Source organism: Trichoderma gamsii (genome assembly GCF_001481775.2).
Source record: "Trichoderma gamsii strain T6085 chromosome Unknown Scaffold_8.2, whole genome shotgun sequence".
Taxonomy (NCBI): Eukaryota; Fungi; Ascomycota; class Sordariomycetes; order Hypocreales; family Hypocreaceae; genus Trichoderma; species Trichoderma gamsii.
The window spans coordinates 838,295-864,304 of record NW_020171345.1 but is presented as its reverse complement, the minus strand read 5'-3'; the positions used below and the strand labels follow the sequence as shown (position 1 = coordinate 864,304).

The following is a 26,010-nucleotide window of genomic DNA, read 5'->3' as shown; positions in this document are numbered from 1 at the left end:
GCATCACAATCCTTCAGGGCTCCTGATTACAGTCATGAGACCGCTGATACTCTGGGCGGAACATTTTGAGCAGATCTGGACGAATAACGGCGAGCGAAGCCCTGACACCTGAGAGTGATGCATCACAGTACACAGAAGAGCACACACAGCTGGCACGACGGATAATGATGGGGGCATGTTTTGATAACTTACCATGAATTTCCTAGTGTCTTATTGCCAGCCTTCTCCGCCTGTCGATAGTACCGGGCTGCGGCATACTGTACTCCCAAATAAGGATACAAACATCAGCCTCATGTGACGGACCAAAATCTGCGGAGAGGGGGAGCACGACCAGTGGCCGTGCCATGTTCTACTGGACTTGCGCAGCTTGCGCCTCCTTGCTTGTCCTCTCTTGCCTCATCTGTGCCCAACTTTGGACCTGGTGAGACGTTGGGCATCAAACTCCGCCTTTGTCAGCGCAGAAATCAAGCCTGGGCCAAGCCTGGACCAGCCAGACTGATGACTGGCAAGCCACAGTCTGCCTGCAGCGCTGCTGGTCCTGGTTGAGGCTTGATTTCTTTGTTGTTGCCATCGAAGAGGCGAAGCTGTGTTATCAATATCTTGCTAATCGCAAACGTACCTTATCCTTTTTACAGCCATAACCCTGCAGGTAACACCAGGCAACTTCGTTCATAGCGTCTTGACCTCTCGTCAGTATTGAGGCATATATCAGTATCTGCATTGACGGCTCATAACTCACCAGTATCGCCCAAGTTCGCTGCCGTCTCATAGTACTGTTTCCCCCGCGGTTCAGTATCTAATTAGCTCAGCCGACTCCTGAATAGGAAATGACTGCATACCTGCTTTGCGGCGATTGGATCTTTGTCGATGCCCCAGCCGTGGCGGAAGCAGTTGGCCAATTCGAAGATGGCGAGGACTAGCTCTCCCTTTGCCGCTCCTCCCTTCTTCAGACCGGCCTGGATCGCCAATTCCTCGACTGATGCAGCATTGGAGGCTGCTGCCGTTAGATAGTGGACCGCTTTCCCAGGGTCTGGCGTGCAACCCCAGCCGTGCCTATGAGATGAATGCATGGCGATTAGTCCGGAGCTCTTGTCCATCTTCCGAACTTCTATTGCCTGCTAATCATATGACGGTCATGTCACCTAAAACAAATGGGATGTGATATATGAGAGCGTGCTCAAAGGGGACAAATGCGGGCAGAGCCGTGCCTCTCTCAGGATTCACCGGCGGCAAGCAGCATATCGCCACCATGGGATAGGAGGGAAAGGGCAAATTGGGATCCGGCGATGGTGACACTCACCTGAGTGCTAGCCCATAGAGGACCTGGCTAAGTGGATTATTGGCGCCGCTCTCATCTGCAAGGCGCCCGAACAACTTGGTGGCTTCCACAAAGTTACCCTCCTCATGCAGCCGAATCGCCTCCTGAATATCGGCATCGATCTGTTTGGACGACACCTGTCCCGAGTGCACCGAAGCGCTTCGGCTACGAGGGCCATCTAGGCTCATGTGCGCCATGCCATCTGCGGCATCCCTTGAAGGCGGCCGACTCCTCACCCGATCATTCTGCCCGGCTAACATGGTGGCCCGTTTCTCCCACTGCAGCTCTGCAGCATCTCCATCCTGCACGTCGTTTGGGACCACAATCTCCGGCAGGTTCTGGGGCACATGGTCCGAGGTCTCAGGCGCGCGACTCAAGTGTAGCCTATGGGAGAGGCGTCTTGCGGTGCTCTCCTTCTTGGATTTCTGACTGGTCGAGGACGATGCAGATGGGCTTCGTGATTGATTCGACTGGAAAAAGTCAAAACTTCGCCTCGACTTTCGGTGCTCTCCACTTGTCGACGAGGGCGATAGCAAGCCGTCGTTGTAGCCGAGGGCGTTTTCGTCCGACGGCATAATCACCTGTTGCGAGACCGTGTCGGAGCCAACAAACGTGATGTCCGGGCCGGCCATTCTTCCATCTGCATCTTGGTCTTGCTGTATAGCATCCTTCTTCTTCAGTGCATCTCGGAGCCCCATGGTTGCGGAGTAGTAGCTTGCTGTAAGTGAATTTCTCTTCCTCCTCTTCTACTAATTTGATTCAAACCAAGTAAAAAGACCAAGTGAAGCGAGACAGCAGCAGCACCAGAGCCTTGTATAGATATCCCGTAGTCGTGATGCTGTAAATGAGCTAGCCAGTGATGCTTGGCCCTCGTTCTGTCTGTTGCCTAAAATAGATGTCCCTTCAGACAGCAAGTACTACCAGCTGTTCTACGTCGCAAGAAAACGAGAGTACAGGCGGTATAGAGAGAGATGAGCGAGGCCGTCAAACTGTGGCTGAGGCTGAGCTGAGTGAGCTCAGCTGATGCAAGTACTTTTGTAGCGACTGATATGTGGGCAGTGTCCTCTGTAGCGCCGTATAACATACAGCACCGGTGCCTCCAACGCCTTTGTGTCTCAACGCCTTCTGAAACGAGGTCACGCAGACGCAGATGAACAAAAGACGTCGGAATAAGAACAACAAAGTTTCGATTCTTCCCGCGCGGCAAAAACAAAAAAGACAAATCACGGGCTGCCAGGCGGCTGCTTTGAATGATTAATGGATGAGGTTAAAAAAAGGCCAGGCGCCGTCCCTTTTTTTTGAAACAGGGCCCTTTTCGCCGCCCCCTCCAAAAATCCGCATTATGGAGTCGAGAAGGTGGTATTCTAGGATTTGCTCTAGGTCCCAAGTCGCCTGTTCCTTGGCAAAAACTGGGTGCTGCGACCACCAGCCTTTCGCGTGTTATTATAGTACTGCCTGGATGATGGACCCTGAATGAGGCAAGGGGCTGAGCATGCTTTGCTAAGCAGATGAAGATATTGAAAGAAAGGGAATTTTTTTTAAAAATAAAAGAATAAAAAAGGAATTCCTTGGCTAATCTCAACTGAGGTTATCATCTCATGTTATTTGATACTGGGTTTCATTTCCAGGGCTGTAAATTCTCCAGGGGGGAAGCGCTGTGGGACGGCCCTATCTGGCTATTTCGGGACGCCGATCAGTGATCTCTTTTAGAGGGCTGCCTTCGCTAAATACCCGGTCGGTATGGGGTATTAATACCGATAGCGTATTCGATTAATAGGGGGCGTATTATATCGTGCATTTTGCTATTTGATGACACGAGAGTAGATATCATGGAATGGTTGTTTGTTGGGTACTTAGACTGGCCATTTTAGGGACCATCTTTCGAGATAGACAAACACAGCACAAGTAGACTTTCCATGTAAAAGATAAGACAGGTTCATCACAGGTATATTGCTTACTCATTTACTTGGTTGTTTTTTTCTCAATCTTTTTTATTCTCTTTCCTCTACTAAACATATATCGGTTTTTCTCTCTCCTAAAAAGTCTTCTCTTCTCTTCCCTTTGTTCTTTTTTCTTCCTTTTTTCTTTTGCTCTTTCGGCAATATTATCGTCGTCTTATTTGCAACCCCTGCAGCCGCTAAGGGAAGAGGCAGGAAAATAGGCATGACGTTAAAATGCTGAATAACAGGGTATCTTTGGTATAAAACCCATTTCCCAGCCGACATGAGCTTCATGTCTTTGTCGTTTGCTATAGAATTCGGCTGCTTGCTAAATAAAAAGAAAACAAGAAGAATAAAAAAAGAATAGCATGTAATCTCCAAAAAATTTCAAGTTATAAAACTGCAGAAGCGCTTGTATAGTAATCGACTCGACATGTCCAAGGGACAATGAACAAATAATCTACTTTGACTCGGTTAAAGGGGGAGATAGTCCTTTGGGTTGTCAAAGTCAGAATCATCGGAATCGCCCTCGAGGAACTCGGCCACTTCGTCAGAATCGACATCATCAGAGTCGACTGATTCATCTTCGCTGGAGACATCCTGGGCCTCGTCGCGCTGTTTGGCCTGATTTCGGAGGACGCTTGCCCTCTCACGATGGAGCAGCTTACATCCCCTACTCTTACAGAAACCGGTGTTGCTGAAGTCTGGGCATTCGAAGACATGGCGATCGGTGCAGTCTGCACCCTTGTCACAGTATCCACAGAATCCAAATGCCGCACATACGGGGGCACTTGGAGAGGCTTTGGAGTGAGTAAAGGGACAGTCAGGCCGGGAGCATTGTCCCTTGGCAAAGTGCAAACAGTTCGGAACACGTTCTGGGGTAAGCTCATGAGAGAGATCGCAAGACTCGCCGTTGGGACACTTGCCGTCTTTCAAGAAATCCTTGCAGAGAGCCACCTTGTCAGGGTCATGGACGTATCGGCAGGCTGGGCCTTTCGAACAGGAACCTAAAGGGCACAGGTTAATGGTCAGTTTGCTTCCCCATCTACGCCACTGTCTCGTAGATCTGTAGCTCATTCGGTTGTTGCATTTATAGAAAACAATTACCAGTCGTTGAAAAGATTTTGCATCGTTGATCAAGTTTTTTGACCGTACCAGATCGACTGCTTGCGTTAGTATCGTGATCGCCCTCGGGACGTGAACATACCGGTGGTCTTTGACTATCCTCTGTGCCACAAGGTTTCCAGTCTTTGTACGATGGAATTTGACACCGGCAATAACTGTCATCTTGGGCGTCATAGTAGGGGGTAAAGGGTCACCTGGTGACGGTTAGTAATAAAGATGAACAAGGAGAGATTGCAAACTTACCAGGCGTCTTAACAAGTTTCTTCCCTCCATCCAAGACGCGAAAGCGAATGCCGTTAACCGTTATTTCATTTGTAACTGCGGGATTAGTGCTCGTGCTCGTGCTCGTGCTTGCAAATCCATCCACCGTGGCCTGGTGGCGAAGGAATTCGCTGAATCGTTGCTTTTCCCGGCGCTTCTGATCTTTCATCTTTCTCTGGCGAGTCTCTTCGATAGCTTTGGCCCGATTCTGGCTCTCTTTCTCATATATGTTGGCGTTAATGAGCTGGCGGTGGCGATCGTTTTTGCTTACCCAGCCCGGTGTCGTAGGAGCTGGGCTGGGAGCGGCCGAGCTCGAGGCAGACCCTGATGCAGATGCCGAAGCGTTGAGATGCAATGTTCTGTGGCGGTGCGCGGCGGCTGGCCGGCCGCTGTATCCTCTGGTCGGGTAAGGCGCGCTTGCTTGACGATACGCATTTCCTTTATCCAGTTAGCCATGCTGCTGTTCCTGTCTGCCAGACATTTTGTGCAGAAGACAAACCTCGGTGACGCACTGGGTGATGCGTTGGCGGTACGGAGCGGTAGTTGGCCTGCTGGCTTTTGTGTCGATTGATTTGGCCTAGAATGGTGAGCGCTATGAAGTCATCGCGAGATGCCCAACTATCTTACCAGCAAGCTGGCCGATGCGCGCCAACAGCTCTTTGTCTTCGTCCGACATGTTTGCTATTGATCTTTCCTGAGTTGCAGATGCTATGCCTAGTACAGAGTCAGGATCCTCAAAGTTGTGGGAGATTTGCTTGCGCTGGTAGTAGCTCAGCGCAGTAAATGATGCAAGGTCAAAGAAATGCAAGGCTATAGTGGCGGCTGATCATGAGTCGATGAGATAAGAGCTTAACTGACTAGCAGCGGCCTTAGTCATCAACGCGCGCTCCACGTCGTCGCAAGTGATGCGAGGCTGAGGGAGACAAACTTTAATGCTCGAAAGCCAAATTGTTGATATAACAGCCATTAAATACGCCAGATATTCAGCACGAGCTTCTATAATATCTTTTTTATTATCTCGGATAAGACTGCTTTATCGTTATTAGCTACCATTCACCGGCTCTTTAGCATTCGTCCTCCCAACCCAACAATGTCTTCGTGGGATCTGCTAGACGAAAAAGGCGAATCCGAGCTTCACAAGAGCCGGCTCCTCAACGTAGAGGAGAAGCCTTTCAAGCGCATCACCAAACGACTTTCATCCATATCTGCAATCGTTTCCAGTGCGATACAATCTGATGCTACAACTTCAAACGGAGGCCACACTACGAGCAGCGCCCAGCTACAAGAAGATCTCACATTCGATTTCGCTGCCTTTGACAGCAGCATCGCCCGGTTCCAGTTCCTTCACGATGCGAACGAGCGAGAGCGCGAACGTTACGAGGCAGATAAGCAGCGCATTCTCGCCGAATGCCAGGCGGCCCGCGAGAACAACGCGCGACTACGAGAGCAGCTGGAGGATGCCAAAGCAACCTTGGCGCGGCGGAAGAAATTCGACGAGCTGGCCGAGAAGATATTGTCTAATCGGCTGCTGCGGCCGCGCGAAGACCAGCTGGTTGCCCTCGAGAAATTAGAAGAAGAATGTAAAGAGCTGGAGCGCGAAAGTGAAACGTACAGTGGCACATGGAAGGAGCGGCGAGACCAGTTCAATAGGATTATGGAGGAGGGCATGCTATTACGACGGCAGATCAGAGACGAGAAGGAAGAAGTAGACCGAAGAGAGGGAATGAATGAAGGCGGAGATGACGAAGTGGAAGAGCAGCGAGACGGCCAGACACCCGGCGTCAACCCCAACAGCACCGAAACGCCGCGACCCGATGGCGAAGGGCAGTTGAACGAGACGACACCCCATCTCGCAATATCTGTGGATGGACCAACGCCATCAGCGGGCTCGCCGCGTCCAGATCAGCTCCGGCTTTCGTCTACAGACGGTGCATCGGCTTCTCGGTTAGGAAGCAGGGCTTCGACCAGAGAAGTGTCACAACCACCGCGGCGTGATCGCGATTCAGGAAGCGAGACGGGCGAAGATGTCGATATGCATGACGAAGGGTCAGGGAACGAAGAAGGCGAGGAGGATGAGGACGAATACAAGTCGTCGGCGAGGAACGGTGACAAGATGGAGGTTGATAATTAGTTTTGAATCATTGGCATGACATTGCTTCTCTTTTTCTTCCTTTCTCTCTAAAGATGGATAGAACATTTGTATAACTAGGATACCCGGATCAAATAAAAGAAGAATAAGGAGTATCTTTTTTGTTTGGCGCTATTGCTAACGAGGCCCTGGTGGTATGATCCACCAGCATGGATGGTGCTTTATCGTATCGTGGTATTTCAATTGTCAATTAATTCTCGTCTTCCTCCAAGGCGCACTCTCTTCAAGACGTCTCCTCCTTCGCCTTCCCCTTTTCCAACGCCGCCTTCGCATTCGCCAACTCCTCCGGCGTGGCAGTCTCGTTCTTCTCAACAAGGTCTTCCAGCTTCTCGACGGCCGCCCGGATTCGATCCCTCAGAGGCTTGAACACGGCCTTTGTCTGCTCGACAACCATTTGCTACAACCACAGTCCTTTCGTTAGCCCACCCTTCGTCAAGAAATAAAGAAGCATTGCATATGCGGTCCAACTTACCTGCTGCTTCAAAATATACGTTGCATTGCCATCCTCGTCTTCCTGCCCGCTCTTGACCTTTTCCTCCTGAGCCTTGAGCTGAGCCTCCTGCTCCTCGAGCTCCTTGTGGTAGGACGCTTCTTCTTTCAGGAGGCGGTTGACGGCACCGGTTGCGATGACCAGGGGAGACGGAGGAGGCATGGCGAATGGATCGGACCGAAAGAGAGGTCTGTTGAGGGTGTGTTTGGAGGATAAAAAACTAGAGAAGGAAGCTGGCCAAAGGTTGATTATTTAAAGGCGAAAGAATCTCGTCAAGAGTCCGGAAATATTCCACGTTGCCTATTCGAAGCTGGTTTTCAAGGTTTATGGTTAACTGCGTGCCTAGCAGGCAGATAGATAGATTGATCCCTATCTTAGCTACGTGGGGTTGATGGCGGGGCAGCACCGCGTTTGGCTGCTTTAAGCATCAGAATCTCAAAAGGCGGCAACTGTAACGATCTGTACCAAATATATAAGAAATAGCAAAACAGTAATATATATTCAACGCGCCTAAGTCTTAAAATAGAACCGAGACCAAATATATAAGTGTTAGTCATGAAATAGACATTCAAGAATAAGCAACGTCACATCGTAGACATCAGTTTCATGGGTCTGTATACACAGTAGCTAATAAAGTTGATTCGTTCAATAGTCACTAATTTCCCAAAACATCCTTTTTCTAAACAGCATAGCTAGCAGAATACAGAAAAGAGACACCAGTATAAAAAAGGGCTTGTGTTGTTTCGACATCCAAGGCGCGATTATCCTTTTCCCTTCTTCCCTCCTGTATCCTAATTCAGAGAACCTCCAAGATCACATGGTATCTCCCCAAACGCCATCAACTCCGCCGTGGGCGATTCGAACAAAAACAAAACCTTTCGTTGCCCAGAATGCACAGCATGGTTATTTTACATACTCAAAACATGATGTATTTTTTGTGGTTGTCAAACAGACGACTATGCCTCGACGGCAACCGCCGCAACACTCATAGGGGCAGCGGACTCGGGCTCGTCTTGGTTGGAGATCTCGCCTCCAGCTTCTCGCTCTGCCCAAGCGCCCCAGAGTCCGCGTTTTCCTCGGACTTTGATGGGATCGCCAAGGCCTGAGCTCTGTTCGACCTTGATGGCATCCTTGGTAGCAAGCACCAAGCACTCAAAGAACATCTTGGTTGCGTCAGCCTTGGTGGTTTCCTTCTCAGGCAGCAATTTTTGGAAGACAACTGTTGATTTCTTTCTCTTGTCCGCATCCTCGGCGGCATCAGGGCCAAACAGCTCTCGGAGAATGTGAACAGCATGCTTGGTGCCAGCGGACACAGCGCCGCTGTCAGCAGGATGAATAAGAGGCAGCGTCGTGTCTTCAAATGCAGGCATTGGGCTACCTTCCCTGTCCGCGTGGTCTTCGTCAAAGTGAGCTGCAGATTCGTCGGCGGGAATCTCGAGAATAGTACCATCAGCGGCCACGCTGTTGTTACCAAAGGCGTTTCCATCGAGAGTAAAATCGGTGTCATCTCCCAGCTCGAGACGGGGAGATTTGAGGCCCACGCTGTCCACGTCGGCAACGCCACTGTCACGCTTTCTCTTCAGGTCATTCGCACCGCGGACCATATCCAATGAAAGCATGCCGCGAAGTTCGGGGGCCCACGACAAGCTTCTACCCTCCATCATGATGGAAGATACAAAGCCGCCACTCTTTTGCATTTCTGCGAGAGCCAGAAGTAAAGGATCGCGGGGCAGGAAGGTAGCGGGCTTGGTGATGTTTTCTCTGTGGGCCTGCTGTTGCTTGATGTGAGTGCTGGACAGGGCGATTTCATCATCTGGCATCATGATGCGCTGCTTCCTGGCACGCGAGGCAGGCTTTTGGACTTGGGTGCTCTCCTCGTCGTCCTGGGGCTCGTAGAGATCTGTGTGGCCATGGCGAGAATACTCCTCCTCAATTTCTTTAGCAAACTGATCGTCAATATCTGATAGAGGAGATTCCGAGATTCTTCGTCGGTTGATGTCAAGCGCAGCCATTTCGGGAATGCCAGACGCGTCACCAGGGTTGAACTGGAAATCGTCATCGCCCATCTGGATATCGCCCTCATCATCTGCGATCCTCACGGTACCGTCGACATCCATGCGACTGTCTTCGGGACCGGCGCCCTCTTTTGATCGTGGCATGATATCAAGTTCGCTGAAGACATCGTCTTCGATTGACCGCGCTGCGGGGGCATCTCGACCCATTTCAATGCTTGGGCCGCCATCCATGTCAAGGCCAAAGTCGAGCTCGAGCTCAAGATCATCCATTGGCGCAAGTGCGTCTTCATCCAGAGTCATACCGCCTTGGAGAAACTGGCTGTTGTCGAAATCTTCCTGCAAGTTGATGTCTCGGTTGTTGCTCACGCGCCCCTTCCTACCGACTTGTGAAGACGACACGTCATCAACTTGGGAAAGCAACCATGAGGCATCAGGAGGTGGAGGCAGCTCGAGGTTGTCGTATGGCGTAATACGATCGGGAAGAAGCAAAGACTCGCGGTTGGTGATTTGCAAGTTGGCAGCCAAGTCATTGTTACCAGTGGATCGGAACGCCTGGGGGTCATTAGCATGGTCTTCGCAATTGGTGGGATACAGTAAACGACTGGGAAGGCAAAGGAGCAAAAAAGAACAAAGAGGCACCAACCATTTTTATCTTCATCATAGCTTCATTACAATCATCTAGCAAGTATCGCGTTTTGCGCTGGTATATCCTGACAACACCAAGCAAGAGCTGTCCACTGAGTCGCAGGGCCATCGGCGCCTGGTTCGGCGTGATGATGGCCTCGACGCTGTCGGTGACATTGGACTGGAGAATGTGGTTCTTGGAGAGCTTGCGCTCGAGGTTGGCAGAGAGCCAGACACGGGCAAGAGGCCCGGTCTTCTGGAGGAGCGTCTCTGAATAGAACATGATACTTGCGCGCGAAGCCTGTCGCACTGGCACTCGCGCTCAACCAAGCTGGTACTCGAGGAAAGAAAAATATGCAGAGGCACAGCCAGCCAGTGAGATGGTGCAGGCAGCGCAGCAGTGGAGGGGAACAAGAGATTGGAGCAAAGTGGAGGTGAGTAAACACGGAACAAGGGGTGCGCGTTTTGGTGGATAAACAAGTCGCCTAAACCGTGTTCGGGCCTGGCTCACGCGCGACGGTAGCCGCGCAAAGTCATCAAGTCCAAAAAATGAATCGCCAAGGGCTGGAATATCGGATCGCAGGCGAGGAAAAGCGAGCAGAGGGAGGTGACTGGGGTTGATGGGGAGTGCAAAAATGACGAGGCGAGAGCAGAGGGTTGTGTGAAACTCTCAGGATGGAGCGCGGAGGGGAGACGCTGCTGCGGCAATGCGAAATTGCGTGGCTGGGAGAAAAGTGGCTGGTACTGGGGAGAGCTTGCTACCTGCGTCCATTTTCGGCGTGGCGGGGGGCGGGAAATGATTCTTCCGGCGCTTCTGCACGCTTTCCGTCCGTCGGATATCGGCGGGAGTGCCACACTGCTTGCCGCTTTGGGCAGTAGCGCAGCGAGCCAACTGCTGCTACAGGCACTGAGTTGCAACCCCATAGCGCACTTCCAGCTAGGCCCAGTAGCTCCCAGCAAGCTCCCAGCAAGCTACCTGCAGCATTGCTCGTCATTATACATGCCAGGGTATCATCAATATAGGACTTGGTAGGCGATTGACTTCATTACGCAGAGGCAAGCTGCCATATCCATCTATCGCTTACACTTAATTCAATGTAATTTATTATTCGTTTAGAAAGAATAGTTTCTTGCGGGTTATCAGAAAATTGGTATCAAGTTAGTGATGCTACTATCTATAGTTTGACTACAACCACTGAGCTCCTCGATGCACTTACAAGATGTTTACGATGAACACGATTTTACTGAATCTCTGTGTCTCCTCTAATGCTACATGAACATTACGAAGAGTAACACTGGCTCAGCAATTTATCATTTTGCACATATGAGTATCCACGTACCTACGGCGCTTTACTCATTGCCGACATGGGCGAGTGCCCGAGCTTTGCCGTTTAAATGCCTTACATTATCATCTATCACAGTACTACTTACAAGTATGCATCTTAACACATGCCACTTTTTATCCCAACACCAGTGGCTAGAGATTTACATGTCCTATAAGAGCAAGGTGTTTTTTTTTTTTTTTCTTCTGATAACGATAGCAGTTGTACCACGGCAAGATAATAATGCTTAGAGAATTGGAGCACCCATCGTCTCTATCAAATGAGCTCCATATTCATCTTCGCTCCAAATAGGTATCTACAATTTCTGCTAGCATCTCTACCTGAATATTAATGGTATGTCCACGCACTTTGCGAGCAAAAAACTCTGGCATTTCCAAACTATCTCAGCGTTTGCCCGTCAATTCCTCACAAAGTATATCGGCAGGCATTTGTCAGCGTGATTATGGGCATAAATCAGTCTTGGAGCAGGAATCGCCTAATCATCTAATCAATATTTGACGAGGCATAAGCCTTTTTCCCGTCTTATTACCTCGTAGCTTCCAAGGCTATTCCAACTCACCCCACCAAATAGTATGCCCAGCTAGCAGCGTTTAGAAAACTCCTACTACTAGTAGCAATGCTAGCAACAGTAGCCGCAATGCTACTCAGGAGACAATGCTAGCGAATGAAAAGCGGGCATTGGCATTGAGCGGGTTGGTTGCTCTAAAATATGATATGATACAATTATGACAATTTCTATCTTGAGTTTCTGCGTCTTACCTGACGGCATTGGACAGAGTTTCTGGGGAGTAATACTGGCTATAGTAAGACGCAGAGCTTGGCAGGTCGTTGCAGCCAGTAACCGTCGACATGGGGCGCACAGTCAGTGGGCTGCAGGCCTTGGGCCGCGTAGCCCCAACTTAGCCGCGGCGCCGCTAGGCTAAAACAGAGAGTTACTTCGCGCTGCCAGTACCTGCAGCCCCCTGTAGTGCTCCTTGTCCCCAGTTCCAGTGGCGAGGCTAGCGCAACTACCCATTCCATAGAGCCTTGGGAGACCACCTTTGTAATTTGCATGATTGCATTGCTGATGCTTCACCGGTCTGCACGCTGGCCTCTTGATTAGGGGATGAGGATCGAAGCCGTCGGTGTCTGCTGGAAAAATAGACTCGATTTATTACGACAACGCCAACTTCCGATCTCGAGAACGTATGCGCCAAAGCCGACTTCTGCGCATTCGACTGTCTCCCCCTCTCCTCATGAAATCGGCCTTTTGATAAATGCTTGGCGTTGATTTCCGGGCCCCCTTAACAAATTCGACGCCATCAAAGGGTCTACAACATGCAGCTGCCTTGGGCAGGGCGCGGTGGCTCTGGCAATGAGTCTCTGCTGCCAATGGCCAACTTGCCCATCATCACTGGAGATGCGGCCGACAGTGATCGGGAGGGAAGATCAGGAGCAAGGCCAGGGCATGCCCGAACATCCTCTGCGCATGCGCGGGTAAGGCTGACGAGACCACTTGTATTTGTTTCGAGGCAATTCGTTAACGAGATAGCAGGGGGTCGCCAACGAATACTCCTTCATGACACCCAGCGAAGCTGCTGCGCAGTTACGGACGTCCCTCACGTACGGCCTTACGCCCAACGAAGCCTTGAAGCGACTCGGCGAACATGGTCCGAATGAGATACCCCACGAAGAACCAGAGCCTCTGTGGCTCCGGTTTGCGAAGCAGTTTCAAGAGCCGTTGATTGTACTCCTTCTGGTATCCGCGGGAACCTCGTTACTCTTGGGCAACACGGACGATGCGATAAGTATCACGGTGGCGGTAACCATTGTCGTTTCTGTCGGTTTTATCCAGGAATATCGATCGGAAAAATCTATCGAGGCCCTCAATCACCTTGTTCCGAATCACGCACATCTTGTACGAGGCTCACCGAATAAGTCATCTGCTTTGCCGAAAATGTCCCCGTGGCCCCCTAATGTCAACGAACTCCGAGACCCGGCCGATAGCTCTGGTTTAATGACCCCAATCGAAGACATCTTGGACGCTACTTCTTTCAGAGTGTCGGCATCTCAGCTTGTGCCGGGCGATTTGGTCCTCTTCACTACTGGCGATCGTATTCCTGCAGATATACGGGTTACCAAGGCGGCCGACTTATCCATTGATGTATCAAATCTGACAGGCGAGACGAAGCCTATTAGTATATCAACTGAGTCGCGGTCTCAAGGAATCAACCAATTCTCGAAGCAGTCATCTCTCGCTCCAGCCACGCCCTTGGATAGCACCGAAGCGGAGAGCAGTGACATACGGAATATTGCATACATGGGCACGCTGGTCAAATCCGGACACGGCCAGGGAATTGTCTTTGCAACCGGCGGCAGCACTCACTTCGGCTCTATTGCTACAAGCGTTTCTGGAACGGAAAACCCCAGGTCGCCTTTACAGCTATCGATGGATGAGCTTGGCACACAGCTGAGCAAGGCATCATTTGTCGTGATTGGATTGATATCGCTTGTTGGTTGGCTGCAAGGGAAAAAACTACTAGAAATTTTCACCATTTCTATATCCTTGGCCGTTGCAGCTATCCCAGAAGGCTTACCCATTATTGTTACCGTTACTTTGGCTCTTGGCGTACATCGTATGGCGAAGCATCATGCCATCGTACGCTGGATGCCCAAAGTCGAAACCCTTGGATCTGTCAACGTCGTGTGTACCGACAAGACGGGTAAGCTTGACCTTGATATTCCTTAAATCGCGGCCATTATATGTATACTAACTGACTTGAAATAGGTACTCTTACAACCAATCATATGACTACTGTCGAGATGTGGTGCTTTGGAGAACAAGGCCCGTTCCACGTCTCCTCGGACGCTGAGATTGAAGAGATTAAGCCGACGCAAGCGGCTGTACAAATCCTACGAATTGGAAACGTTGCCAACAATGCACGCCTGGCAAAGAACTTTGCAGAGAGCGGCGCCGCTGCAACTGCCATCTTGACTTCAACTCTTAGTCGTGAAGAAGCATCTACCTATACTCGATGGGTTGGCCAACCTACGGATGTAGCCATGCTCGACTTACTTGATAAATTCAAAGAACATGACATTCGAGATTCCGTCGGTCCACGCGTCACCGAAGTACCCTTCAGCTCTGAGAGGAAATGGATGGGTGTTACCATAGGAAATGAAAAAGAGTACGCATATATGAAAGGATCAATAGAGAAAATCCTCGCCGCATGCGATACGTATTTGGAAAAGGACGGCCGGGAGATTGTACTGGACAGTGCACGGCGCCAGGAGGCCTTGGCGGCGGCCGAAGCCATGGCAGTCAAGGGACTTCGTGTTCTCGCCTTTGCCAGTGGTCAAGTGTCCAAGTCTTCCAAAGCTCGTTCACCCGCACCTGGTACGCGAAGCAACACGCCTGCTGCTGATGGAGCTTCTACCCCAACGATTCCTCAAGGCTCGGACGATACTTACAAGGGACTCACATTTGCTGGCTTAGTTGGCATGAGGGACCCTCCTCGGCCCGGTGTGGAACGCTCTATTCGACGACTTATGCGAGGCGGCGTCAGAGTTATCATGATCACCGGCGATGCGGAAACTACAGCACTTGCAATTGGTAAACAGTTGGGAATGAGCGTTGCCGTTCCCAGCGCCCATTTGCCGGGCCAGAACGCAATCAAAGCTGTCCTCCGGGGAGATGAGATTGATAGGATGTCTGACGAAGACCTTGCTCAAGCGATACAGCACACTACTATTTTTGCCAGAACCAACCCTGACCACAAGATGAAGATTATTCGTGCGCTCCAGTCTCGAGGAGACATTGTGGCTATGACGGGTGACGGTGTAAACGATGCGCCTGCCTTGAAAAAGGCAGACATTGGTATTGCTATGGGACGCCATGGAACAGACGTTGCCAAAGAGGCAGCGGATATGATTTTGACTGACGACGACTTCTCCACCATTTTACGGGCCATTGAGGAAGGCAAAGGCATATTCAACAATATTCAGAATTTCCTTACCTTCCAGCTCAGTACGAGTGCGGCTAGCTTGGCCCTGGTTTTTGTCTGCACTTGCTTTGGGTTCAAGAGTCCCCTCAATGCTATGCAGATTCTCTGGATTAGTAGGTTTTCCATTTAAGCTATTTATCTTCTTGTTGTGAATTCTTGACTAACGCTATGTTAGACATCATTATGGATGGTCCCCCTGCGCAGTCTCTTGGTGTCGAAACAGTAGACCCTGATGTGATGAATAGGCCACCAAGGAAGCGGAATGATCCAGTTCTGACAAATAAGCTTATACAGAGAGTCCTAACTTCGGCAGCCATCATCATGGTTGGCACTATGCTCACCTACCGGCAGCAGATGGCCGACGGCGTCGTCACTCGCAGGGATACTACCATGACCTTTACATGCTTTGTGTTCTTTGACATGTTCAACGCTCTTAGCTGCCGATCCGAATCCAAGTCGATACTGCGCGGCGAAGTGGGACTGTTATCGAATACCTTATTTAATTGGGCAGTGTCCCTGTCAATTGTTGGCCAGCTCCTTGTCATCTATCTTCCGTGGCTTCAGGAGGTTTTCCAAACAGAAGCTATTTCGCTGGGCGATTTGATACGCCTTGTCTTGCTTTGCAGCACCGTTTTCTGGGCGGACGAATTACGAAAGTACTTGAAGAATGGACGGCGGCGTTTGGGTGGCGGTTACAGTCAAGCGGTATAAACAGAGAGTGCTCAAAAAAGAAAGGAAAGGAAAGGAAAAGAAAGGAAAAGGATTGGCGGGAAATTTAGGCTTGTTGATATATAAAGTGTCTTGTAATAAGCGGCGCATGTATGACTGGGGGAGTAGAGTAGACCCCCTGTATACCTTTACATATCATGTAGCATACGTATTCTTGCATAGTAGTAATTTATTGGGATGGCATGTTCTTACAATTGAAGCCGAAGAAGAATAAACCGGAGTTAGGAGATGTATATTATTATTTTGCTCGTATAGAGAGAAATGAAGTCCAATCAGTGCCACTATGAAGTGAGGCGTGCTATATCAGCTACTACAACTGCATTTTCGAGACTTTCGTGATAATTCCTATTGTGTAAATAAAAAGAGCAATATGCCGATTTGCATTACATTTACACATTCAATTGACCATATGACTGGTGTAGACAGATTGCGATGCGTGGGCACTGCCCTTTGTAATTGACTGATATGTCACCCTATTTAGAGCACCGAGCCACTCTAGCCCCTCCACCAAAAGTGTCCCCTCTAATATGCATGAGCTTACCTGGCTCTCTACAGTACTACTGTAGCACTGCAAGCTACAACCACCAACACTCGACCTTCTGCCAGCTGGAGACCTCCGGAGCGGCGCAGCTACTCCAAAGCCAGGCCAGCAAACTCCAAGGCAGCTATGCGCCTCCTCGACACTCGTGCTCCGCGCCAATGTCAGCCCTCTCCAACGGCGTCCTCCACCGAACGGACAGCAGCAGCCATGCTGTAGCACGACGTCTCCAGAATGCCGCCAACGAGGCCGAGATTCGCGCGACGCTCGCCGCTCTCCACGAGCGCGAATCCTCCATCACCGCGAGGCTCGATGCGCTGATCGAGTCGCAGGCCGACCTGTCTCGGGACCTGGGCAGGCTGGATCTCCTGCGGGCCGGGCTCGGCGCGCAAGTCATTGCTGCGCGCTCCATCAGCAACGAGATGCTCTCTGGGGCTGCAGACACGGCCGGGCGGCTCAGCAACCGGGTCAAGGAGCTGGATCTGGAGAAGAGCCGCGTGGAAGATACGCTGGGCGTCGTGGAGCAGGTGGCAGAGCTCAAGGCATGCGTCAATGGCGTGGTTGGCTCCATGGGGGCGCCGCAGGACTGGGAAGCAGCCGCGGGCTACATCGCTCGAGCGAGCAAGATCCCAGAAGAAATCACAAAGGGAGCCTTCGCCGCCAACATTGTTCCCAGCGTCGAGGTCCCTGATGCCCCGTGGATAACGCTGGAGAATGCGAAAGAGAGCCTGTGTGGCCTCTTCCTGCGAGAGTTTGAGAAGGCGGCTGCTGAAGGAGACGGCGCCAAAGTCACGAGATTCTTCAAGCTGTTTCCACTCATTGGGAGAGCGGATATGGGATTGGATGTGTACGGGAAATACGTGTGTCAGGGAGTTGCGGGTACGGCGCGAGCGACGCTCAAGGACGGCATGGCGGGCCAGAACCGGAAAGAGGGCATCATCTACGCCAATTCGCTTACGAGGCTCTTCCAACACATTGCACAGATCATCGAGGGTCATGGAGGATTGGTCGAGAGGCACTACGGCACTGGCAAGATGGTTCGCGTCATCGAGAGGATCCAGATGGAGGCTGATGTCCAGGGCGGCATCGTCCTCGACACGTGGAGTGACGAACGAGGAGTCGACAAGAAGCTGACGGATGTAAAGAGCTATCCATTTTCATTCCTGGTGCAGAGTTTCTTACCGCCGCCTCCTCGAGGGGGGATACCGAGATTGAATTCGCCTGCGGCTGGCATAGGCAACAACCCTCGCAGCAGTGAGGACGAAGGCGTCAATATGAAGGAAGTCGATGGTTTGCTGCATGAGATTTCTGTTATGCTTGCTCAGTGGTCGTTTTACACTCGATTTATATCGGCCAAGTCAATGGTATGTACAGCTGTTGGATGAAAGCTTCTAGGTTGATTGTTCTTTTACTAACATGGTGTCTTTTTTAGGATACAACTGATGATGATGCGCCTTTGAAGCTTGCGGAGCTGCTCATTAAATCGAAATTATACAGCAAGGTATCATCAAAGCTGATATCGCCTTACAACGTCATGTCGACCTTTTTCTTTCGTCGGTCCGTTGAAAAAGCGTTTCAGCTGGATGAGTACCCCAGTGGCCTGTCACTGAGTCTACATAGGCCAATTGAGGGCAACACCCCATACATAATACTCGCAGTTGACGATGTCATGTACATTGTTAACGCTGTGCTTCAGAGGTGTCTCTCTACCTCTCAGAAAGATGTCGTCACCTCAGTCGTTCCATCTGTTAGTCGAGTTCTAACTGGCGACTTTGTGGGTATGATACAAAGGAAAATGCGTGACGAGTCTTACCCAAAGGCTGCTGTGCAGGGCGGCTTCCCACCAGAAGAGAAGATTATACAATTTATTGTTCTCATCAACAGCTTGGACATGGCCAATGAATACCTAGTCAGGATTATCCATGGTCGCATTGGCTCTCCAGATGAATCAACACAACATAAAGAGGAAGTTGAAGCCCAACTGAAACAGTCATTCCCATTTGATCGCGACGTGACCGCCGTCGTTGGCGCTCTGCGCTCATTAGAGACTGCTTTCCTCGCAAAAACAAACGAGCTGCTAAATGAAGCCGTTCAAGTTCTTTTCAACCAAGTTGTCAAGCTACGCTTGAGACCAGTCCTCAGCGATACGTTCCGTGACGCCGACTATACACTCTCCGAAGAGGACATTGCGGAAATTGCCCAGGAAAACGACGAGTCGGAAGAAGTTGTCCTGGACCAAGTATCACGCCGCTTTGAGCACGGGTGGGATCAGCTCATGAAGGCTATCGGCCGTATCATGACGCCAGGAACTTTCAGCACTCTCATGGACATGACAGCCCGCTACCTCTCTCGAATCTTGGAGAAGCGAATCCTCGGCTACGGCGGAAGGACGAGCGGCTACGGCGCGATTCGAATGGAGAGGGATTTTTCAGCCATCGTGGATGTCGTCTCTCGAGGGAATTACAGCGTAAAGGAGTTGTTTAGCAGAGTGATGCAGCTGCTCATGGTTGCGAATATGGAAGACGACGAGTGGGATGAGATTATGGTTCAGGATGGGGAGGACGGCATTGACTGGGTTTTGACAGAGGATGAAAAGCGAAGAGCGAGGAGTTTGGTGAGAGGATAGAATGGAACAGGTGGGATTTCGCAGCGCGGCATTGTTTGATTCGGATATTTATATAAGCCAGGCATAGGTGCTCTCCAAGCTGGGATTGCTGTGATTCTCATATAGACTATACATGTATAGGTATTTAACAGGGCAAGAGCACAATAGAAAGGTGTTATTATCACACTGTGCGTGTAAACGACATTTCAAAAATTAGAATTTATTTACTGCAGATTAGAAACAAAATGATTGAACAGGTCGAGACGTTGTTCTGGCAAAGGATAAAAATAGTTGCTTGATGGAGTGGCTTGTCCGCCTCGGGGTGGCGTCGGCATCACTAGGTTGACATGGCCGCCACATAAAAATTTCGGCCCGTCAAAATTTCAGTAGCGACACCGGCTGTGAGCTTGCATATCAACTTCAAGCCTGCACTCAAATTATTTACAGCAAACTCAAATTCCTCGCATCATTTTGTTATAAAGATACCAACATAGACCTGAAAACAGCTTGCCATTTTTCTCTCTCTCATCTCAAACGACGCTTCGTCATAAATATCGTTGAATCTCAAGATATTAAACTCAAATCCCCCACCAACTTCGTCATAATTTCTTCTCTGAGCAGGGTTGCTTATCGAGGCTGGCCTCGAGCACTTACAACAGCGTCAGCACCGGTTCCTCGAAGCTTCACAGCCGCTCGCGGGATATTTACCATGGAGACCAGAATAGTACGAGTTGCTCCTAGCAAGGGACAGCTCCTCGGACGGTTTGACTCATCCGATGGCGCTTCAAGGCTCGAAGAGTGGCACATCTCACCAGACGCTGGAGAAGCCATCACGGTTCTCAGAGATACAGCCAAGTATTTGCGGACCAGCGATACACCCGTAGCTTTCCCTACGGAGACAGTTTATGGCCTCGGCGCGGATGCGACTCGAAGTGGCGCTGTAAAGGGCATCTATTCTGCCAAGGGCAGGCCCTCGGACAACCCGCTCATCATCCACATTTCAGATTTGCACATGCTGCGTGAGCTATTGGGGAAGCAGAAGGATGACCAAGATGCGATACCAAGCAAGTATAACGTCTTGATAGAGCGGTTTTGGCCCGGTCCTCTGACGATATTGCTGCCTAATCCGCAGCCTTCGAAGCTGGCCCCCGAGGTCACTGCTGGACTCGAGACTTTTGGTGCGAGAATGCCGTCCTCGCCTTTGGCTTTGAGTCTCATCAAGCTTGCCGGAGTGCCCTTGGCTGCTCCCTCTGCAAATGCCTCGACTAAGCCATCCCCCACGGCAGCACAGCACGTCAAGGATGACTTGGATGGAAGGATTGAGATTATCTTGGACGGAGGCCCCTGCCAAGTTGGCGTTGAGAGTACTGTCGTAGATGGCCTCTGCGAGCCCCCGGTGGTGCTGCGGCCGGGAGGCATAAGCTTGGAAGAGCTTCGGAGCTGCCCTGGCTGGGAGAACGTCGCCAAGGCCTACAAGGATCAAAGTGAGGAAGGAAAATCGGCGCCGAGAGCACCGGGAATGAAGTACAAGCATTATAGCCCCAAGGCGAGAGTGGTGCTCTACGAGTCTACGTACCAGGCTGGCGCTGAGGGCGTTCTGCCATCAGACTTTGAGGATGCCAGCGCCGCCGTGAATGGTAATGCGGAAAAGACAAACGGCCATTCGGCAAGGAGGATAGGCGTCATCCGGACACAGCGATGGACGTCAGGAGCTGGTCTCCAGTGTGGCCCTTTACAGCCTGCTCCTATCAACCAGGACAACCATGATGAGGAGTATCTCAATCCCGCGTATTCAGTATATCAAGGGGATCTCAAGGACAGCCAGGGTCAGGTCATCGGTGAACTATTCGATATAGACCTTGGACAGGACGCTAAGAGGATAGCTCAGGGGCTATTCTCAGCTTTGCGAGAATTGGACCGTCGGAGCATAGACACCATTTTTGTTGATGGCATAGAAAACGAACTGGACATTGCCGCTGCTGTTATGAATCGCCTTCGAAAGGCAGCGTCGGAGATAAGGTCATGAGTGATAGAGCGCGCCGAAATAGAGCGAAAAAAAGGAAGATGCATAGATTCGTTATACCCTACCCTGTATATAAGCCGATCTCGTTTGAAGAAATTAAGACCAATATGAACAAACAACAACATAAAAAGACTAATCAACTATAGGAGCAATCCTTTTAATGTAACAGGCCGCTTTAAATAACATTAAACTCCAACCAATCCCAGGTCTTTGTATCTACAGCCCTTGCCGAAGCCAGTCTGATAGCTTGGACTTTCCGAGCTGTGCCAAGTTGTTGACGCCCTGTTCGCTGAAATCGATGCGGCCCAGGGGAACATCTTGAGTGGGCGCACGGCTGACTCGCTGGACAATGATGGTAGGGTCTGTCTCCAAGATGATGCCGTCATCGACGATTTCGTCAATTGCGAGCGAGACAAGGTCGTAGTTTTCGACAATGGTCCTCTTGTCAACGGATTGCCTGATTCGGAATGTTAGCCGTATTATTCCCAACCAAGAATCTCGATTACCCGTAGCACATTGGAAAGCTACTGACTTAAACAGAAGATGGAGGGAGTCGCGAAGAGCCAATACTGTGTTGTAGAGCAGAATCTCGTTCTCGTCGGCGGCACCAACAACGTAGAGCATGACGTCGGACTCCATCTTGTACAGGACAATTCGGTTGTCGTACAGGATGATGTCTCCGGTCTGCTTGGCCGTCTTGTCGATAAGGCCCTTCTCAAATGCCTTCTGCGCCTTCAGGTCGGTATAAGGATGGGTCGGTATGCTTGCGCCTCCTATTAAACAAGCTCGCAATTAGCAATGGCGCAACGCGTAATCGCACTTCAAAGGCGCAAGTTGCTGTGCGATCCCCTAAATCATGTGCGTACCAGTAGGAGCGGCGTGGGGAGGAGAATAGTATTTGGTGAATATCCGGGAGCCATCCTCGGTGCCAAGGATGAGAACTGCCTGGACGGCAAAGAGGGTCATTCCAGGAGACATTGTGGCGGTTGGTCGATCTGATGCTCTGAGAGGTTGATGATAGCGATACCAGGCAAGCTCCGACTTGGGCGTTACTATCAAAAGGTGTCCCCCCAAAAAGAGCCCCGCCAACCAAGCAATGGATTGGACCTAGGCCGCGGCTTAACCTTTCGCCGTGCGCCGGCGCTTAACGCGTGCCTTGCTCTCAGGTCGCGTCTTTAAAAAGCACTTTACGCGTCTTTAGAGGGCAATTTGGCAGAAACGCGAACTCCACCGCCCTTGCATTGCATCTGCCCCTCGTTTTTGCCGTGGGATCTGCCCAACCCCCAGCTCCAGCAGAAAGAGAAAAACTCCCAAAGCTCGTTTTGGTGACCGTCGACAACCCCAATTGCTGCTAGTAATTGAACTCGCAGAAAAGATGTCGACGCCAAATCGAAGGCAGAGGGACTCGCAGTCCGCGACGCCTCGCCGTTCCACGCGACAAGCTGAGGCCGCGCAGATGGTCTCGAGTCCTCTGTTCTACCAGTCCTCGCCAGCTCCAAGCCAAGGCATGGATGAGGTCATGGGAGACGTTTCCTCGCCTCTGCGGCAGATGTCGAACAGCCAGAGCACACAGAATGCCAGTGGACCTGCGCCGAGCTCGCCATTGAGGCAGATGACCGATACCCAGTCGACTAATGGTGACGGCAATCGGACTCCTCGAGCTAGCGGCGGCCTTGCGGGAGGTAAGGCACCTGGTGATGTTTCTTGGTGGTTTAGACCTCAGGCTTACAATTGAATTAATTGCAGAATCATCTCCCATCCGATACGAACCAAGCTCCAGTCCCGGCCGAACACCAAGGCTGCATTCGGATCTGCGCAGTGAAAGCAGTGGCCTCTTTGTTGGCTCCAGTCGCGGCACACCCTACAGACGTGGAGATATAAACTCAGACACAGTACGGACGCCACGTGCTCCTCGACGTGTTATTCTGGATGAATCTGGTCGAGTAATGCGAGAAGGTCAGGTTCCGGGCTCTGATGCTGCCTCATTCGTAAACCGAGATCCCAACACCTCTGAGGCCGATATCCTGGGTGGCCCTGGCCAGAGTCTTATTTGGGGTACCACCGTGTCCATCGATGACACTTTCTCTACTTTCAAAGACTTCTTACGGCACTTCACTCTCAAGTACCGCATGTACCGAGATGGCCTTTCAGATGCCGAGGTAAATGCTTCGCCGGATGCCGAATCTAAGCCATACTGGGAGGCTCTGCAGAACATGCTGCTGCTGGGTACAACTCGACTCTATCTCGATATTTCAGACTTGAACCTCTACCCACCGACACGAAAGCTATGGCATCAGATTCAGGCCTATCCTCAGGAAGTAGTCCCTGTCATGGATCAATCCGTTCATGACGTGATGCTGGAGCTTGCCCAGGCTGAAACAATGAGGAACCGGCCATCTCAGAGCAGTGCCGGGCAGCAAGCTTCCCAGCGAAGCACACAGGGCTCTGAGCCGGTGTTCCCTAGCTCTGACCGGCCTGATGAAGGCATCACTCCTACACCCCGCCCTCGAGACGAGGACCCTACTTTGGAAGATCAGGTCGCAGCCTCACTATACGTCGTGCGTCCGTTTGGTCTTGACAAGTTGACCAACTTGCGAGACTTGAATCCTTCCGGTAAGGGCTAAGAAGAATATTTGATCATTATCTGAAGGAAGTAGCTAATATGTGATTCAGACATGGACCGCCTCGTTTCCATCAAGGGCCTTGTTATCCGTACTACGCCTGTTATCCCCGACATGAAGGATGCATTCTTCCGTTGTAACGTCTGCAATCACTCTGTCAATGTCGGCCTGGACAGAGGCAAGATTCGAGAGCCCACCGAATGCCCACGCACAATGTGCGCCTCTAAAAACTCAATGCAGATTGTCCACAACAGATGTTCGTTTGAAGACAAGCAAGTCATTAAGCTTCAAGAAACCCCAGACAGCATCCCCGCTGGACAGACACCCCATTCGGTATCTGTATGCGTCTATAACGAGCTTGTTGATTTCTGCAAGGCTGGTGACCGCGTCCAGTTGACGGGCATTTTCCGTGTCAGTCCTGTGCGGGTAAACCCTCGACAAAGGGCTATCAAGAGCATCTACAAGACCTACGTGGACGTCCTACACGTCCAAAAAGTCGACAAGAAGCGTCTTGGGGCCGATGCATCTACACTCGGCGTGGAAGGCGAAGATGAGACGGAATCAGGAAAGAATGAGATGGAGGAGACTCGTCGCATTACGGCCGAAGATGAGCTCAAGATTCGGGAAATATCGCGCCGCCCTGACATTTATGAGCTTCTCTCACGATCGCTGGCTCCCTCAATTTACGAAATGGATGACGTTAAGAAGGGTATTCTACTGCAACTGTTCGGTGGCACAAACAAGACCTTCCAAAAGGGAGGTAGCCCTAAATACCGAGGCGACATCAATATCCTGCTCTGTGGTGATCCATCCACCTCCAAGTCGCAAATGCTTTCATATATCCACAAGATTGCCCCGCGTGGTGTATATACTAGCGGTAAAGGTTCATCAGCTGTCGGTTTGACTGCGTACGTTACCCGCGATCCTGAAACAAGACAATTGGTCCTCGAGTCTGGTGCCCTGGTACTTTCTGACGGCGGTGTCTGCTGTATCGATGAATTTGACAAGATGAACGAGTCAACTCGGTCTGTGCTTCACGAAGTGATGGAGCAGCAGACTGTTTCGATTGCCAAAGCCGGCATCATCACGACCCTCAACGCTCGAACTAGTATTCTTGCCTCTGCCAACCCAATCGGTAGTCGCTACAACCCTGATCTATCCGTTCCGCAAAACATCGATCTTCCACCCACCCTTCTCTCCCGTTTTGATCTCATCTATTTGATTCTCGATCGGGTTGATGACAAGGCTGATCGCCGATTGGCAAAGCATCTTCTGTCGATGTACTTGGAAGACAAGCCCCAGTCAGCGCCTACCAGCGACGATATTCTCCCCGTCGAGTTCCTTACTCTGTACATCTCATACGCACGCTCCAACATTCAGCCGGTGCTCTCGGACGAAGCAGCCCAAGAGCTTACCGACAGCTACGTTGCCATGCGTGCTCTTGGCCAAGACGTGCGCGCCGCCGAGAAGCGCATCACAGCCACCACTCGACAGCTCGAAAGCATGATCCGTCTCGCCGAGGCTCACGCCAAGATGCGACTCTCCGAAGTTGTCACCCGGGACGATGTACAAGAAGCGTACCGCCTCATTCAATCCGCTCTCAAGACTGCTGCCACAGACTCCGAAGGACGAATCGACATGAGCCTGCTCACAGAAGGCACAAGCTCTGCGGAACGGAAGCGCCGCAGCGACCTCAAGGACGCGGCGCTGCGACTGCTCGACGAGATGACTGCCGGCGGAAACACCGTCCGGTGGAGCGACGTGTCTAGGAGGTTGGCCGAGTCTTCCAGCGTGCCTATTGAGCAGGCTGAGTTTACTGAGGTGATGAGGACTTTGGAGGCTGAGAATGCCATCATGGTGTCTGGCGAGGGTGCGAGAAAGAGTGTTCGGAGAGTTACGGCCGTTGTATGAGGGGATATGAAATATGCTGGTTATTGAGTAAACAAAAAAACTGGTTTATCGGCTTTTGATGGTTTAAATGTTCTGGTATGAAATGCTTCTGATGATTAAAGAGAGACAGAACAAGAGTTAGAAAGCTAGAAATAATCTAATGCGAATGTCAGTGAAGACAACTTTTGACACATTTCATTCATGCAAAATTGAGAAATAATTTCAGTAAGATGATTAATTATGTATTTGGTGGTTATCCTAAAATAGAAAAGAAGGAACAACAAGAAACACTTTCAACTCCTTTGCTCAGTCTTCCTCCCTCCACGCTGCTCGTCACGAATGCCCCATCATCCTTA

The 26,010-nt window shown here is 50.8% G+C and overlaps 8 protein-coding genes across 8 annotated transcripts; 4 read left to right on the top strand and 4 right to left on the bottom strand.

Annotated features, from left to right (window-relative positions):
- Window positions 1–464: 464 nt before the first annotated feature.
- Window positions 465–2,016, bottom strand: TGAM01_v203230 (hypothetical protein; the record flags this gene model as incomplete). Its single annotated transcript, XM_018804012.1, has 5 exons — window positions 465–584; window positions 620–678; window positions 740–773; window positions 840–1,053; window positions 1,301–2,016. The coding sequence occupies 5 exons, from the start codon at window positions 2,014–2,016 to the stop codon at window positions 465–467; spliced, it is 1,143 nt and encodes a 380-aa protein (XP_018662750.1).
- A 3,718-nt stretch (window positions 2,017–5,734) lies between these two features.
- On the top strand, window positions 5,735–6,775 carry TGAM01_v203229 (hypothetical protein; the record flags this gene model as incomplete). The annotated part of the gene is made up of 1 exon (XM_018804014.1): window positions 5,735–6,775. The coding sequence occupies one exon, from the start codon at window positions 5,735–5,737 to the stop codon at window positions 6,773–6,775; it is 1,041 nt and encodes a 346-aa protein (XP_018662752.1).
- Window positions 6,776–7,016: 241 nt separating this feature from the next.
- TGAM01_v203228 (tubulin binding cofactor A) lies at window positions 7,017–7,445 on the bottom strand (the record flags this gene model as incomplete). Its single annotated transcript, XM_018804015.1, has 2 exons — window positions 7,017–7,190; window positions 7,266–7,445. 2 exons carry the CDS (start codon window positions 7,443–7,445, stop codon window positions 7,017–7,019), a joined length of 354 nt encoding a protein of 117 aa, XP_018662753.1.
- A 794-nt stretch (window positions 7,446–8,239) lies between these two features.
- TGAM01_v203227 (hypothetical protein) lies at window positions 8,240–10,205 on the bottom strand (the record flags this gene model as incomplete). Its single annotated transcript, XM_018804016.1, has 2 exons — window positions 8,240–9,850; window positions 9,942–10,205. 2 exons carry the CDS (start codon window positions 10,203–10,205, stop codon window positions 8,240–8,242), a joined length of 1,875 nt encoding a protein of 624 aa, XP_018662754.1.
- A 2,377-nt stretch (window positions 10,206–12,582) lies between these two features.
- Window positions 12,583–19,141, top strand: TGAM01_v203226 (calcium-transporting ATPase 1; the record flags this gene model as incomplete). The annotated part of the gene is made up of 6 exons (XM_024549162.1): window positions 12,583–12,741; window positions 12,800–13,967; window positions 14,033–15,361; window positions 15,424–15,953; window positions 16,533–17,879; window positions 17,948–19,141. 6 exons carry the CDS (start codon window positions 12,583–12,585, stop codon window positions 19,139–19,141), a joined length of 5,727 nt encoding a protein of 1,908 aa, XP_024406140.1.
- A 688-nt stretch (window positions 19,142–19,829) lies between these two features.
- On the top strand, window positions 19,830–21,146 carry TGAM01_v203225 (hypothetical protein; the record flags this gene model as incomplete). The annotated part of the gene is made up of 1 exon (XM_018804018.1): window positions 19,830–21,146. One exon carries the CDS (start codon window positions 19,830–19,832, stop codon window positions 21,144–21,146), a length of 1,317 nt encoding a protein of 438 aa, XP_018662756.1.
- Window positions 21,147–21,359: 213 nt separating this feature from the next.
- On the bottom strand, window positions 21,360–22,121 carry TGAM01_v203224 (hypothetical protein; the record flags this gene model as incomplete). Its single annotated transcript, XM_018804019.1, has 3 exons — window positions 21,360–21,600; window positions 21,676–21,916; window positions 22,010–22,121. The coding sequence occupies 3 exons, from the start codon at window positions 22,119–22,121 to the stop codon at window positions 21,360–21,362; spliced, it is 594 nt and encodes a 197-aa protein (XP_018662757.1).
- A 397-nt stretch (window positions 22,122–22,518) lies between these two features.
- On the top strand, window positions 22,519–25,675 carry TGAM01_v203223 (minichromosome maintenance protein 4 (cell division control protein 54); the record flags this gene model as incomplete). The annotated part of the gene is made up of 3 exons (XM_018804020.1): window positions 22,519–22,825; window positions 22,890–23,756; window positions 23,817–25,675. 3 exons carry the CDS (start codon window positions 22,519–22,521, stop codon window positions 25,673–25,675), a joined length of 3,033 nt encoding a protein of 1,010 aa, XP_018662758.1.
- Window positions 25,676–26,010: the final 335 nt, after the last annotated feature.